This window comes from Equus caballus, chromosome 8, assembly GCF_041296265.1.
Source record: "Equus caballus isolate H_3958 breed thoroughbred chromosome 8, TB-T2T, whole genome shotgun sequence".
In the NCBI taxonomy this organism is placed as follows: domain Eukaryota; kingdom Metazoa; phylum Chordata; class Mammalia; order Perissodactyla; family Equidae; genus Equus; species Equus caballus.
The window spans coordinates 47,005,103-47,021,455 of NC_091691.1; the positions used below are offsets into that span (position 1 = coordinate 47,005,103).

At 42.2% G+C, this 16,353-nt stretch overlaps 1 protein-coding gene across 4 annotated transcripts in view; it reads left to right on the forward strand.

Moving 5' to 3' along the window:
* Positions 1-16,353, forward strand: part of TMEM241 (transmembrane protein 241) — a 121,246-nt gene that overhangs the window by 64,661 nt on the left and 40,232 nt on the right. For all 4 annotated transcript variants that reach the window (XM_005612767.4, XM_070220724.1, XM_023647498.2 and 1 more), the window contains 2 exons: positions 3,177-3,246; positions 6,365-6,458. In XM_005612767.4, the coding sequence (XP_005612824.1) occupies positions 3,177-3,246; positions 6,365-6,458 (164 nt within the window). The remainder of the gene's footprint in view (positions 1-3,176; positions 3,247-6,364; positions 6,459-16,353) is intronic.

The following is a 16,353-nucleotide window of genomic DNA, read 5'->3' on the forward strand; positions in this document are numbered from 1 at the left end:
GCTGCAGATGCTGTGGCTTTGGGTCACAGTCTTTGGGGTGCACTGGGACGTGGTGGTGGGGATCACGTAGATAGTTCTCTCTGTCCTCGGCGCAGGCGCTGTCACTTTTCCTCCTTCAGGCACTGGGTTTGCTTCTTAGTGAGTGCAATCTACCTCTCCCTTGAATCTTGCAAAGTCGGGATTCATGCAGAGGCTCCAAGAACCTTGGAACCTTGCTTCCCCTCAGACTGTTTTAAGCCGTAGTAGAGAAGAGAAATTCTTCCCCTGTTTGAAAGTTTGAGTTTCATATTCGTGTGGGACCCCTCTGCTGTGGTGTTTGAGAGACAGAATTTCAGGGAGCCAGAAGAGCAAGGGGACCCGCAGGAATCTGACCAGAGATGACCTTGTTACCTGCTGTGTCTGTTGCTGGTGTGTGAGATAAAGCAGGCAGCACTAATCACTTCTTGGAACCGACCTTCCATTTTCCTGCCAGTTCTGAGGGCTAGAATGTGGTGAGAGGAAATTTTCTTGATGTTCAAATATCAATTAGTTTTGAATGTGGTAAGATTGTGCCATCCTTTTCACCATGGCAATTTCATGCTCTGTAATCTTCAGAGAAATGGGATTCACTCCCTCACTGAGCGAGTCAGCAGAATTTTAACCGTAGAATACAAAAATGAAGGCCCAACTCAGACTTCATTGCATGAGCTGCAAGTTGATGCCACAAAACGTGTTCACAACTCTCAAACCACTTAGTGTGTGCTTAAATTGTGCATTCTGCGCTAGATGGTACAGCCGTGTTGTCTTTTGAGCATCTTTACAAAGCTTTTAGGCTCCTGGATCTAATTCTCATGTGGTTGGGCCGGCCAGCCAGCCGCGCACTGCAATAGCTCCAGGGCTGTTTGTAGCACAGTCACTAACTTCCGCTGTTTGGAGGTCAGCGTGCACCCTCTCTGTTTAGGGGCGCAACTTTAGTAAAGGAGAAGGCAGGCTGAAGGCATCAGAGGGGAAGCATCTGGGGTCAGTTTGAGATTGAGGCCAGCATAGCCAGCTGGAAAGTGTAGGGGACATTCTCTCCAGGGAAAGCAAGTGGGGTTTAGGCCTTTCAGACACTCTCTGTTCAGGAGTGCTTGTTATATGTTAGGATGTCATATGTTGTATGCTGGGATGGTCCTAACACAGTGGATGCAAGTGATGAGTAAGATAGAGCCCCTGCTCTCAACGACATGATAGTTCTAGAAGGAAGGACAGGCATGGAGTCAGCTAAGTGCTGTGTGAGAAAGATGTGGAGGTTTTAGAAATGGCTCAAAGATAAGAGTGAGTTATTCTCTCTCTCTCTCCCGCTGTCAATAATTTATAGGATTAGTCTTCAGGATTTGGGTGAGGGTTATTGTCTAACTGGTAAATTCCCTAGGATCATGGTATCTTCTCCATCTTCCTCCCTCCCACTCTACCTCTGACCACTCCACCGCTCTTTAGACCCCTCCATAGCCTGGGCTGGGCTGTAAAGGTTGCCAACGTGCCGTCAGTCCAGTTCACTTCCCTGGAGCGTTTCTCATGAAAGGCTGGGTGCTGAGAAGAGTCTCAAGATCCTGCGTTTAATTTGCTCCCTCTCTGCCCGTTCCTCATTATCACACTTACTGCGCTGCAGTTTCTCTCATGCTGAGGGGGAAGTTGGGAAAGGGCCAGGAACCAACAGCTGGCAAGGAGACACAGCCAGTGCTCCACAGACAGCCCTTCACCCACTTGAACGGGGGCTCTGGCGCCCTCCAGGACTGGGGCGCCCAGGCTACCTCTGCTGTGGCATCTGTGGGGAAAGGGACTTCAGATGGTGCTCTTGGTGCACTAGACCTCTGAGCCTGATGATGTCATTTACAAAGTCCCTCCACCGACAGAGGTCCCGAGTGTCGATAGAGGTATGTGGTGGAATCGTTGCAGGAGGAGGACAGGAACTCTCAGCCTCTTGTTGGCTGCATGAGAACTGGATCCCAGGAGACCCTCCCCTTTTAGTTAAACAGACACACATGTGCGCAAACAAAACAAAACAAATAACAATAGTCATGATAAAAACAACTCTCCAGAGAAATGGAGGGCAGAACTTCCCTTCCCAATAGATGGTTGAATCATCTGAAATCATCTAGATCTCTGAGGAAGTGGGGCAGTCTGGTGTGTCTCTTGTTCTGAACTCCTGATTAATAAATGTAGCGATGAAGGACATGCTGCCTGTGTTCCTGCACACCTAATATACTGTGAATTCTCCGAAGAATCAGCCCTTCTTGCCCCAGTCCATCCAGAACTGAGAGACAGAGACCAAGGCTGAGCCTGGAAGGCCCAGCTCCTCCGGAGTCTCAGAAATTCCAGATTTGGAAGGATTAAGCTATCTGCTGTGGAAATGCTTAATTCCTTTTCTCTGGACATTTTTGGAAGGCTTTCTGCTTTTTTAATCTCCTGACTTCTTGTTTGTGACCAAGTTCAGATTCCAGCGAGGGAAGCAGCCAATATGTGTGATTATTTCCTCTTGCATCAAGTAGAACTAAAAGAATGAACTTACTTCACTAGAAATAAATGTAGCCTTTAGACCTTAAACTAAAATGAGTATGCACGGTCTGTCTCTCGCCTGCACCGTCTCCGCAGTGGTTCGACACAAACGTGAAAAAAGATGTCAGAGGCAGGCATTCACAGTCTTTATTTAGACACAGGCAGAGAAGTATAGAAGAATCTTTAAAAAAAGATTGTTTTTGTCTTCCACTCTGCCTTGGGGAGGGCTGGCTGCTGGCGAAGAGTGAAGATCCTAGGGTTCGGAGTGACTGGGGTTTGCATTCTGGCTCCACAATTCAAGAGTTGTGCAATTTTAGATAAATCTCTTAACTTCTCTGAGCTCCAGTTAAAAGTGAGGATAATGAAATTTCACAGAGTTGTTATAAGGGTTGAAAGAGATAATGTGCATAAAGCTTTAGCATGGGGCCCTGCCCAGGGCAGACTGTCACTAAATGGGCATTATTATTGTCATACAATGATCAGTATTATAAGACAACGCTAATAACAGGAACTGTAGGAATGCCAGAGTGAGTTCAGTGCTGGGCAGGCAGTGCTCAGAGGGCTGCTGTGCTGGACCCTCACCTTGCATTTCTGGCAGCTGGGCGTAGGGGGTGTGTGGGCTTTGTGGGCCATTGTTTCACCCATGCTGTGCCCCTTAGGTGACCTCTTCAGCGTCTTGGACTTTCCGTTCCTGTATTTCTACAGATTCCATGGCAGCTGCTGTGCCAGGTAATCTTACCTCATGAAACCCCTCACACTGTTAATTTGTGTTTCTGTACTACCAGCTGTGTCTTCATAAAGTCCAGCCTCTTGGCCAATTACCTCAATGAGTGACAGAAGAGACTGGTGGCAGGTGCAGGTGCGGAGGCAGCTCCTTTGGCCATCAGAGGGTTGATAGGAACACCCTCAGGCGCTCAGGGCTGGCCCAGGGCCTTGGAGGACCCCTGTCCTTCATAAGTTCCTCAGCTGGGACAGTGATTTTCAACCTTGTGGAAGAGCTAGAATTCCCCCTTTTTTCCCCCTCCATGAACAATTCTTAAACAGAACCTCACTAGATGAAACTGATTCAGTTCAAGGAAAAGTTTGGGTCCAGAATTGCACCCTCTTGACTTTCACCTTGACCTCCCTCTTATTTCTTTTTTTTTTTTTTGAGGAAGATCAGCCCTGAGCTAACTGCTGCCAATCCTCCTCTTTTAGCTGAGGAATGCTGGCCCTGAGCTAACATCGTGCCCATCTTCCTCTACTTTATATGTGGGACGCCTACCACAGCACGGCGTGCCAAGTGGTGCCATGTCTGCACCCGGGATCCGAATTGGGGAACCCCGGGTCGCTGAAGCGGAACATGTGCACTTAACCACTGCGCCACTGGGCCAGCCCCTCCCTCTTGTTTCTGAAGGGCAACCTCCCAAAACCCTTGACTGAACCCCAAGACTCTGAGAAACAGATTTTGGAAAGCTGTGACTAGGAGATGTCTGGACAGCAAGGTGATCACTGCTATTTGGCCTTAGGAAGTCCTGAGGGATGTAGACCAATTAAATGAATAGAATTTGATACACAGAAGTTCATACCCATCCTGTCTCCCTTTTCCTGACATGATCCCCACTTCTCTCGACCCTGTTCTGCTGCGAAGTAGACAGACTTTTGTGGACAGTCTCAGAGCATGCTTTCTGATGTGGTGGAAATTCCAGGCCTGGGGTGAAGGCCAGCCTTGCTGCTTGCTAATTGTGTGGTCTTTGGGCAAGTTATCTTAGTTCTCCCGAGGCTTGGTTTAGTTTTCTCGTGTGTAAAATGGAAAGATAATTCCAACACAGGGTATTATGTGAATTAAATAAGATATGTAAAGCCCTAAGCATCATGCCTGGTGGCCGTTATTACTATCTGCTTGTGTTGACTGTAAGTAAAATATAAGCAAACCGTGAGCAATTGCTCCATAAAAGTCAGACCACTATTCCCACACATGGAAGATTCTACTTTGTGCAGAAGTGATTCTTTTTAGAGAGAGTCAAAAAGCTTATATGTGGCTAGATACTGTTTCTGGTGGGAGTGTATTAGGACACACAAAAAAATCAATATTATGGAGTTTGTTTCAGCATTTGAACCTCAGAATGATTTAATTACCATCCTCAGAAAAGCTCTGGAACATCCTGAGAGAATTCACCTTCCTGGGTCCTGTCTGTGACCTGCCCCTTAGCGAGGATTGTGGGTGTCGGTGCTGCTCCGGTGCCTGGGGACTGTTGCCCTTCGCTTATTCGGCAGCACAGACAGAGGGGGCAGAGGCGGCCACTGCTGCTGGGTTGTTTGGAACAAAGCAACACAGTCTACAGCCCTTGGTGTTGGCTTTGTGGGGTGACATTCTGGCTCCATTTCTGTCCCTTTTAATCTCCAAGTTTCTCATAACCCAACATGAAAAATCAGGGGTTTTTATTTAAAAAATTTGCAAGTCTTTATTTGACTTGATTTAACTCTCTGTTGCATTTTACTCCTTGGCTTTAGTACAAAGCTTAACCTCTTTTAAGAATGTGTTGGTTTCCCCAGGACCACATCTCAGACTGAGAGTTGTCACTTTCAGGTGTCCTCCACGACTGCAGATGCAAGTCTGAATGAACTTGGCAGGTCACCTGGGCCAGACAGGCTGAAATAGACAGAAGGGAGACCTGTCTCTGGTCCTGCCCCAAGAGTGTGGATGCGAACTAATCTAACCTAATGAAGTGAAGGCACACATTTCTGTGAAATTTGGCCTTAGGTGTGTTTAATTCAATTCAGCCTGTTTCCAAGTAAACCTGACAGACCTTTATGTAATACCTGCCAGGACCAAGGCACCGTGTTTGGCTCTGTTAGGAAAATCAAAGAGATGCCCAAGACTGGGCCCCTCCCTCTCAGAGCTCATGATCTGGGTTGGGGCCACACGCTAGTGCCTAAATGAGGCACAGCCCATCCAACCTGTCTCTAGCTTGGAGTATAACTGGTTGTATCTCTTGCTTTTCAGTTTTCAATTTCAAATAAAAATCGTATTCAAGCCCCCACTTGCATATATTAGCAGGAAGTCAGCCTCTCTCTTGGGGTGTCTCTGCCACACCCTTTCCCAGTTGCCCTGCCTCTACATGCCAGGAGGAGTGACCACTCTGTTTGGAGTTCCTTTTGCTTTGGCCTTGGCTACACAGTGATGCTTTTGGAAATGGTTCCAGCTCAGGCCACTTATTTCCCTGTCTGCTGCTGTGCCCATGCTTTGTTGGTCCAGATCTCTGAATAGCCCCCAAGATGCTGCTCCAACTTCAGGCTCCCATAGTGGGGGCTCTTTCAGGTCACACACAAGGGCCTAGGCATCATTCCCAAAGCATAGCTTCCCTGAAGGTCTGCCTGGTTTGGGGAACTTCTGTTACTGGACCAGCCCTCCCCTTCAGGTTCTTACCTTGAACCTAGGGCCCCGTCCAGGCCCTCTGTCCTCACATGATGAGTTTCACTTTGAAATTCTTTTCCTGGGAGTTTGTTCTGCTTGCAAAAAATGAAGCTCTACCTAGACAAGCACCAAACTCCCGAAATAATATGGGAGGGAGCAGGAGATATTGTCCTCCACATTTCTTTTCTTTTGTGATTTAGGTAGAGAGCTCCCAAATTTCGATACCCTCTCCCCACCTCCAGTGAAGTGCTCTCATCTCCACTCCTTCACAAAGTAGAACTTAAAGAGTTTTATAATTTTGGTGTTTTTATCCAGAGATGCTAGAAAACATAGCTGAGATAGAGGTTGTGTAATAATTAGAAATTTACTGGTAAAATGTGAGAGAAAATAGTTAGCTATTGGCTGAAGGAAGACAAGCCATACTAACAAAAGGTTGTTTTCTCCCTCCAGTGGATTTTTAGGATTCTTTCTCATGCTCAGCTCAGTGAAGCTGAAAAGCCTCATGGCCCCGGGGCAGTGTGCAGCCTGGATTTTCTTTGCTAAGGTAAGAGAGAGGGCAGGGGTGGGAGGAGTTGATCCCAGGGCCTCTGTGTCCAGCGTTCTCAGAGGCTGTGTTGCGTCAGGTTTGAGCTTCATGAACTCATTTCTAGTCAATGGTCTTGAGCCTGATCCTTCCACTCATTCAGGTAGCAATTTGTGAGGACTTCTGTCTATTTTATCAGTACTGCATAATCAATCTTTATCATGCTCCTGGAATGTGACCTGGGTAGACCCCTTAACTTCCATGAGCTTTAATTTCCCCATCTGGAAATAAAAAGTTTTGCTAAATCTCTAACCCTTCTCCAGTTCTCAATTACTGGACTCCTGGGTGCATGGGGAAATTCTTGTTTTCCTTCCTTGGGGTTCTGGGTGTCAGAGCTCAAGGGACTTGCCCAGGAGGTCTCAGCCCATCAGAGGTGATAGAGAAAGGAAAGTAGATAAATGGCCAGGTTGAGGGACTTTGATCAAACCTTCAAGAAAGGGACTGTTATCAGAATGCCCGTTGTGTATCTGATTGACCATGGTCGAAGCATAAAATAGAGAGGTGGGCAAATAAGAAGAAACAGAAAGAGCAGAAAAGCAGCTGTGGGCTGCACAATCCTAGCAAATGTTTTGGGACTAGCTTCATTCTCGAGGAGCATTTCGTTTCTCTAATGTCTATGAAGGAGTCAAGTTGCAGGGCCCTAGGTGTTGCTTCTGAGGAGTGAGATTTCTTAATTAATTTAGTCTAATGAAATAGTCATTGAAACTTGTGCCGTTAGTCATTGCTGTGTTTGTTGATTGATTGTTCCCTCCAGAAAACAAAAACAAACATTTTTCTTTGAAAATAAGATTTCACGGTGATGTTTTCACCTGCATGGTCTACTTTTTAATAGCATTAATAATTGTAATTCCAGCGGAACATGGCTGAGATATTGACCTCCAGCATGACAGAATGAGGAGGTTGACAAATACTTTCCCCAAAAAGCAACTAGAAAGCTGAAAAAAGACCATCAGAAATGTCCTTTTCAGCTTCTAAAAATTGACCGAAGGCATACAACAGACTGAGAAGCATTTGTTTATGAAAACTACTAAACTTTGGATAGGAGCAGCGTGAGTTTGTGGCATTCTTGCCTAGGATTTCTCCCATCCCCTTCTCTGCAGCTCTGTCAGTGTAATATTTCAACCAGAGCAGGGCAGACTGTGAAAACCAGCAACTTTGCTGCTGCTTCTGGAAAAGGCTCACTCTATTTGGAGCATTGTCAGTTAAGGCAGCCACGTCAGTGGTAAATGAACAAGAAGAGCCAGTAGCTCCACTAGCTTGAGTTTACAGGCCTCTTTGGGTCTAACAATGGACCAGTGGTCTAGCTGGGAACTTCATAGGTAGTTCTGGGAGGTGAGACAGCCAGCAGGGGCTTGAGCGCTCTCCATGTATCCCAGACTGCCCTTAGTCTGCGTGCATGCACAGCAGGGAAGGGGTGTGCCCTGACATCCATCTGTCCCTGGCCAGCAGAGCCTGTTGTGCCCACACGGGGCAGATGTGAGAGAACCAGGAGGAAGTAAAAGTTAGGGCAGACAGGAAAACAGCCTGAAGCTTCGCTGTGCTCCCCAGCCCACATGCTGAGTCAGAAGCAGAGAGAAGATGCCTTTCTGGCTCAAGGTGTTTGAGCAAAACCTCCGACTAGTCTTTGCCAGAACACTAAGCTATGCAGGCATGGGAATGACCCCTAGGAAGTCAGGCTTCAAAACAAAACAAGAAAAACATTGAGTAAAGACAGCAGCAACTGTACCTTATGTGAGAGACGGATTTCACAGACTTAGTCCAGGCAACTTACTAAACAAGCAAAACAACAACACCAACAACAATTTTCTGGGAAAAAGGCAGAATCCAGAGTTGCTGCCATCTATTACTTAAAATGTCCAGTATTCAGCAAAACAATTAGTGGCATTCAGAGAAAACAAGAAAGTGTGGTCCATGCACAGGAAAAAAGCAGTCAATAGGAACTGTGTCTGAGTATCTGTCCTCAGGTGTAGGAATCAGAAGAAAAAGACTGTAAAGCAGCTACTTAAGTGTGTTCAGAGATCTAAAGGAGAGACTCAGTGAATACAGAATCTCAATAAAGACAGAGAAAGGATTTTTAAAAAATGGAAATCTTGGAATTAAAAGTACAATAACTGAAATAAAGTGAAAAATTCTCTAGAGATACTCAATAACAGATTTGGGATGACAAGAGAAAGAATAAGTGAACTGGAAGGTAAAAAAAAAAGTAATTTTTCAATCTAAAGAACAAAGGTTTTTTAAAACTTGAAGACCTATGAACAGAGCCTCAGAGACCTGTGGGACATCAAGCATATCAACATATGTATAATAACTCCATAAGAAGAGAAGGGGGTAGAAAAAAATATCTAAAGAATAATGGCTTAAAACTTCCCAAATTTGATGAAAAACAAATTTATAAGAAGCTCAATGAATTCTAAGGAAGATAAACACAAAATGATCTGTACCTGGATACATAATAACCAAACTGTTGAAAGACGTAGAGAAAATCTTGGAAGCAGCAGAAGAAAAATGATTCAACATGTATGAGAGACCAACAATAGATTAGTGGCTGAGTTCTCATCAAAAACAATGGAGGCCAGAAGGCAGTAACATAACAGATTTAACACGCTGAAAGAAAAACCTGTTAACCAAGAATTTGATACACAGCATAGCTATCTTTCAAATATGAACAAGAAATAAGGACATTCCCAGATAAACACTGAGAGGTTTGTTGCTTGCAGTCATAACAATAATTGCATTAAATGTGAATGGACTAAATACTCAAAAGGCAGAGATTGTCAGACTGGATTAAAAAAGCAAGATTCAATTACATGCTAACAGAGACACATCTTCGGTTGAAAGACAAATAGACTGAAAGTAAAAGGATGGAAAAACATAAACCATACAAACAGGAGCCATAAGAGAGCTATCTGAAGTGACTGTATTAAAATCAGACAAAATAGACTTTTGACAGGAACTATTAGTAGAGAAAAACAGGCACATTTAACAATTATAAAAGAGTTAATACGTTAGGAAGATATGAGTTGTAAATGTATACACACCTAACAATAGCACTCCACAATATATGAAGCAAAAAATGACAGAATAAAAAGGAGAAATAGACTATTCAACACTAATAGTTGGCGATTCCAGTACTCTCCTTTCAACAGTTAATAGAATAACTAGATAGAAAAGCAAAGATACAGAAGGATATAGATGACTTGAACAATACTATCAACCAACTTGACATACTGACATTTACATGACACTCCACCTACTGATTGCAGAATAGGTTCTTCTCAAGCACACATGGAATATTCTCCAGGATAGGTGTTATCCTGGGTCACAAAACGTCTCAATAAATTTTAAATGTTTTTTGGTTCTTTTTTTTTAAAGATTTCATTTTTCCTTTTTCTCCCCAAAGCTCCCCGGTACATAGTTGTGTATTTTTAGTTGTGAGTCCTTCTAGTTGTGGCATGTGGGATGCCGCCTCAGCATGGCTTGATGAGCAGTGCCATGTCCGTGCCTAGGATTCGAACCAGCAAAACCCTGGGCCGCGGAAGCAGAGCACACGAACTTAACCACTCAGCCATGGGGCCGGCCCCTAAAACGTTTTAAGTCATATAAAGTATGCTCTCTGCAGCAGAATTAAATTTGAAATTCACAACAGAAAAAATCTAAGAAAATCCCATTTATTTGGAAATTAAATAACATGCTTGTAAATAGCCCATGGGGCAAAGAAGAAATCGCAAAGGAAATTTAAAAGATTTTGAATCAAATGAAAACAAAAATACAACATTTATGGGATGCAGTTAAAATAGTGCTTAGAGGGAAATTTATAGCCATATCAGAAAAGAAGAAAGGTCTCAAATCAAAAACCTAAGCTTCCACCTTAAGAAACTTAAAAAAGAGCAAACTAAACCCTAAGCCAACGGAAGAGAGGATATGATAAAGTTTAGAGTGGAAATTAATGAAGTAGAAAACAGAAAAACAATAGGTAAAATCAATTTTGTTTCTTTGAAAACATCAACAAAATTGACAAACCTCTAGCTAGGCTGACCAATAAAATAAGAAAGAAGATACAAATTATCAAAATTAGAAACGAAAGAAGCAACATCGCTACTGATCTTATAGAAACTAAAAGGATCATATATTATGGATAACTATATGCCAGCAAATTAGATGATTTAGCTGAAATGGACAAATTCCCAGGAAGGCACAAATTAGGGAAACTGACTCAGAAGAAATGGAAAATCTGAATACATCCATAACAAGTAAATAGATGCAAGCAGTAATTAAAGACCTTTCCTCAAAGAAAAGCTCAGGCCCAATTGCCTTTACTGATGAGTTCTATCAAATATTTAAAGAAGAAATATTTTTTCTTTACAAATTCTTTTAGAAAGTAGAGGACGAGGGGATAACTCCCAGTTTATTCTGTAACGTAAGTTACACTGATACTAAAGCCAGACAAAAAAAATCACAAGAAAACTACAGACCAATATCCCTCATGAACATAGATCTCTTGTGAACATAGATCTTTAACAAAATACTCGCAAACCAAATTTGGCAATGTATAAGAAGGATTATATACCATGATCAAGTGAGATTTAGCCCAGGAATGCAAAGTTGGTTTAACATGTGAAAATTAATGTAATACATTATCTTAATAAAGTAAAGAACAAAAATACATAGTCACGTCAATAGGTACAGAAAAATCATTTGACACAATCCAACATCCAGTCATGATTCAAAACTTGCAACAAACTAGTAACAGAAGGGAACCTCCTCAACCTGATAAAGGGAGTCTGTGAGAGACCTATAGCTAGCATTGTACTTAATGGTGAAAGACAATACTTTCCCCGTAAGATTGGAGCAGCACAAGTGTTCACTCTTACTTCTTTCTATACTATAGTGGAGGTTTTGGGCAGTGCAGTAAAGAAAAAAATATATACTCACAGATGACATTATCCTATATGTAGAAAACCCTAAGGAATCTGTAAAAATATTAATTGAGCTAATAAACAGTTTCTCCAGGTCTCAGGATGTAGGATCAATGTACAAAAATCAATCATAGCTTTATATATTAGTAATGAACAGTCATGTTCATAAAAATGAAGTTACGAAAACAATTCTGCTCACAAAAGCATCAAAAAGAAAAAAAATACTTAGAAATTTAACAAAGTAGTGCCAGATTCATATACAGGAAACTACGAAACCTTTCTGAGGGAAATTAAAGAAGATCTCAATAAATGAAGAGACTCAGTATTGTTAAGATGGTAATTCTTCCTAAATTGATCAATGGACTGAATGCAGTCCTCAACAAAATCCCAATAGGCTTTTTGTACAAATTCACAAACTGATCCTAAAATGTATTTGGAAATGCAGTAGCCAAAGCAGTTTTGAAAAAGAAAAACAAAGTTGGAGGACTTAAACTACAGAATGTGAAAACTCGCTGTGTTAGGCTAGAGTAATCAAGACGTTGTGGTATTGGTGTAAGGATAGGCATTCATGGTCTATTGATTTTCAACAGTGGTGCCAAGGCAATTCAATGGGGAAAGAATTTTCTTTTCAACAAATGGGGCTGGAACATTCAGATACCCATATGCCAAAAAAAAAAGTACTTAGACCCTTGCCTCACATCGTTAACTCAAAATAGATCATAGACCTAAATGTAAGAGCTAAAACTAGAAAACTCTTAGAAGAAAACATAGGAAAAAATCTTAATGGCATTGGGTCAGGCAAAGAGTTCTTAAACATGACACTAAAAGCATGAGCCATAAAGTAGTTGATAAATTGGACTTCATTTCAATTAATATCTCTTACAAATTAAAAGACACCATTAAGAAATTGAAAAGATAAGCCACAGCCTGGGAGAAAATATTTTCAGATTGTATGTCTGATGAAAGACTTGTATTGAGAATATGTAAAGAATTCTTACAGTTCAATGAGAATGTATACAACCCAATTTAAAAATGGTCAGGGGCCAGCCCCAGGGCCGAGTGGTTAAGTTTGCATGCTCCGCTTTGGTGGCCGGGGTTTGACCCGTTTGGATCCTAGGCGTGGACATGGCACCGCTCATCAAGTCATGCTGAGGCAGCGTCCCACATAACACAGGCAGAGCCACTCACAACTAGAATACACAACTGCGTACTGGGGGGCTTTGGGGAGAAGAAGAAGAAGAACAAGAAAAGAAGATTGGCAACAGTTGTTAGCTCAGGTGCCAATCTTTAAAAAAAGAAAGGTCAAAAGACTTGAATAGACGTTTCACTAAAGACGATGTATGAATGGTTCATGAGTCCATGAAAAGGAACTCAACATCATTAGTTATTAGGAAAATGCAAATTAAAACCACGATGAGATACCACTACACACCCACTAGGAGGGCTATAGTAAAAAAATGTAAGTAATAGTAAGTGCTGATGAGGATATGGAGAAACTGGAACCCTCATAAATTACTGAAGGGAATGCACAATGGTATAGCCAGTTTGGAAGTCTGTTTGGTAGTTTCTTAAAAGGTTAAGCATAAACTAACTATATAACCCAGAAATTCTATTCCTAGGAATTCACCCAAGAGAATTGAAAGCATGTGTTGGAAATAGACTTATACGCGAATGCTCATAGCAGCATTATTCATAACAGCCAAAAACTGGAAAGAATCTAGATGTCCATCAACTGGTGAATGTATAAACAGGATGTAGTATATACATACAATGGAATACTATTCAACAATAAAAAGGAATAAAAAGGAATGGACTGTTAATACATTGCTACCACATGATGAATCTCAAAAACATTATGCTAAGTGAAAGAAGCCAGTCACAAAAGAATACACATAGTATAATTCCACTTACGTGAAATTTCCAAAAAAGGCAAATTTATAGAGACCAAAAGCATACTGATGGTTTCTTGGAGCAGAGGTTGACTACAAGTGGGCTTGAGGGAATTTTTTTAGGTAATGGAAAAGTTCTAAAGCTGCGTTGTGGTGATAGTTGCACCATCATTTAAATTAATTTTTTAAGTGTGTTTACTAAAAATCATTGAATTTTACATTTACAGTGGGTGAATTTTATGGCATGTAAATCATCCCTGAAAGCTGTAAAGCAGTAACGCTCAAAGAATCATGCTTACATCTTGTCTTAGGATCAGGAAGCACATTTTTCCTGTGTACAGTCATGCATCGATTAACGCATTAGGTGATTTCGTCATTGTGCAAACATCATAGCGTGTACTGAAGGGGAGCAAACTTTGCCACCCCAAAATGTGTCTCTTTAACATGAGCATTATTTTAAGCTGATTATTATTATTGTTATTATTATTATTTTTTTCTGCTGAGGAAGATTCGTCCTGAGCTAATATCCACTGCCAATCCTCCTCTTTTTTGCTTGAGGAAGATTAGCACTGAGCTAATATCTGTGCCAATCCTCCTCTATTTTTTTGTACGTGAGACACCTCCACATCATGGCTGGTGAGTGGGGGCGGTCCTCCCCTGGGATCTGAACCTGTCAACCCAGGGCATCAAAGCGGAGTGCACAGAACATTAACCACTGGGCAATGGGGCCAAGCCCAGGCTGATTATTTTTAAGAAGGAAAAGACTCAGAGAGTTTTTCTTGTTTCCTCCTCCTTAATTGCCTAAAAGAATTCAGATTGAAAAAACCTGTCTCAGGAAACAAGCTGGCACCTTAGCCTCACATGAACCAGGTGGTGGACATGGAGGAGCCTAGAGAAGCCTGTTTGTTGAGCTCTTCTCTGTGTTCTTCTGTTTCTGTGTGGCCAAACACTTGTTTTCCAAACGTTTGCTCCTTTTCATCTACTCGTGACTTGCCTTTCTTCCCTTTGAGGTCTCTGGCTTTCTTCACTCCCAGCATCTTTTTTCATCTTTAGCTGAGGATGGTATTTAAGGTGAGGGCTTTGGCATTTTGGTGAGTTACTCATTTTTCCTGGGTTTCTCCCTTGTGTACATGTTGTTAAACTTTTGGTTGTTTTTCTCCTGTTAATCTGTCTCATGTCAATTTAGTTCTTAGACAAGCCAGAAGAACCTAGAAGGGTAGAGGAAAATCTCTTCCTCCTCTACAGCACTTACACAGACTGAGACAGTATAGCCTACTACACACCTAGGCTGTATGGTACTAATCTGAAGGGACCACCGTCATCCCTGTGGTTCGTCGTTGACTGAAAGGTCCTTATGCGGTGCATGACTATATGTGGCTTTGCCTATTTCGCTACTACTTGCATGAGTCTCCTTTTTATTTATCTTATTTTTTTCTTATTATTTTTTTATAATTTCCTCCTCTGTAGTTAATTCAAAAGTGGAAGGATTTTTAATTGGCTGCTGTGGTTTAATGCTAATCCTTCTTAAATGTGGAGGATTGGGTTAGATGAGCCGTTAAGGTCTCTCCAGCCTCAGTACATCAAGCAATTTCTCTCTCTTTCTCCTTTTTCTTTTCTATTTGAAAACAAACTCTGTTATCCTCAGTAGCAGAATATTTACCCATTCTTTAGGCCACCTGCACATCAAAATGTGCTGACATTTTAAATACATAATTCTATTTGGCAATACAGTGTTTCCCCATGATGTCATTGTGACTCTGCTAGGTGCCAGCATACTTGGAAAGTGACTCAGAACGATGTTCCGTTGGCCCCAGAGGAGAATTTGGATTCTGTGAAAAACTTAAAGATACACAGGCAAGGAGGTCATTCAGGGGCTGACAGTGTCTTTTTCTTGCTCCAAAAGGACTCATTCTCTGCCATTTTGTATGAAATTGTCACATCAACTTCGTTACTTCCCAGTTCTGAGGGAAGACATCCATGCTTCTCTCTGGTCCCCGTTTTTTCTCAGTATCTTCCTTGGGTTGAGAGTGCTCAGCATGGAAAAAAAGTGCCATGTAAGTCACTTTATATTGTTATCACTGTTAGTATTGTTTTTCTTTTTGGGAATTCGAGAGACATTCTAAGAAGCTAAAAATAACAATATTTAGCAACTTTAAAAAAATTCCTCCTTTCGTTTTGGCAAATTCATCCATGTGAAATCTAACTGCATCTTCATAAAATCTTGGGATCCCTCCCCACTTGTAAAGCACAGATTCAGGAAAAATTGAATAAATTTAAGAGAAAAGCAGTGAAATGTGTAGACGTATAAAGAAAATGTGGTGTGACTTTCAGTTTTTCTGCTTGTGGGTTTCTCCAGGAAAGTTAAGTTCTCATATGAGAATTCTTCCTGGATTGAGTTAGTGCCGTGTCTCATCCTTGTTAGCTTCAAACCAACTGGCATTCTCAGAATCCGTTGGGAAGAAGCACCTGAGGCCAGAGTGCATTTGTGTTGAGGGTGAGCCAGAAGGGAGAGGCACCCCCAGACAGCAGCACCTGCCTGCTGGGGTCCCAAGGATCCGGTGTTCGCTCCGCATTTCAGAGCTGTCTCCATAGAGTGCTTTCTTCCTTTAAGCTAATGCCATAGTTGCTGCCACCATTTAGGACCCCGAAGGCAGTAGTAGACCAGAAACCAGTCTGTTCGTGGTTTTCTGGTCTGTTCTTTTTATAGCCCTGGGAAAAGAATTTTTCTTTAGCTTGTCTAGAATCTGTCTCTTGATTTGGTTTAGTTTGTTTTTTGATTGTTAGAGTTTCATCTTTACTGTGCACAAGGCAGGGAGTAGGGTGGCCCTCTCAGGGCCATGAAGTGTGGGGTTGGCACCTGAGAATGAATGAGTGCCTCCTTAAATGTCACGCCCTAGGCGTCTCGCTTGCCTCCCCCAGTCCCTTCCCCAACGGTGTCATAGTTTACTGCCTGCTGAAACAGCTGTTATTCCATGGGATTTTAAGACGTACTGGATTCTTATCGTTTTGGTTGTATTAGAAGTGTCTTATATCAAGGTATATGGTCTCTCT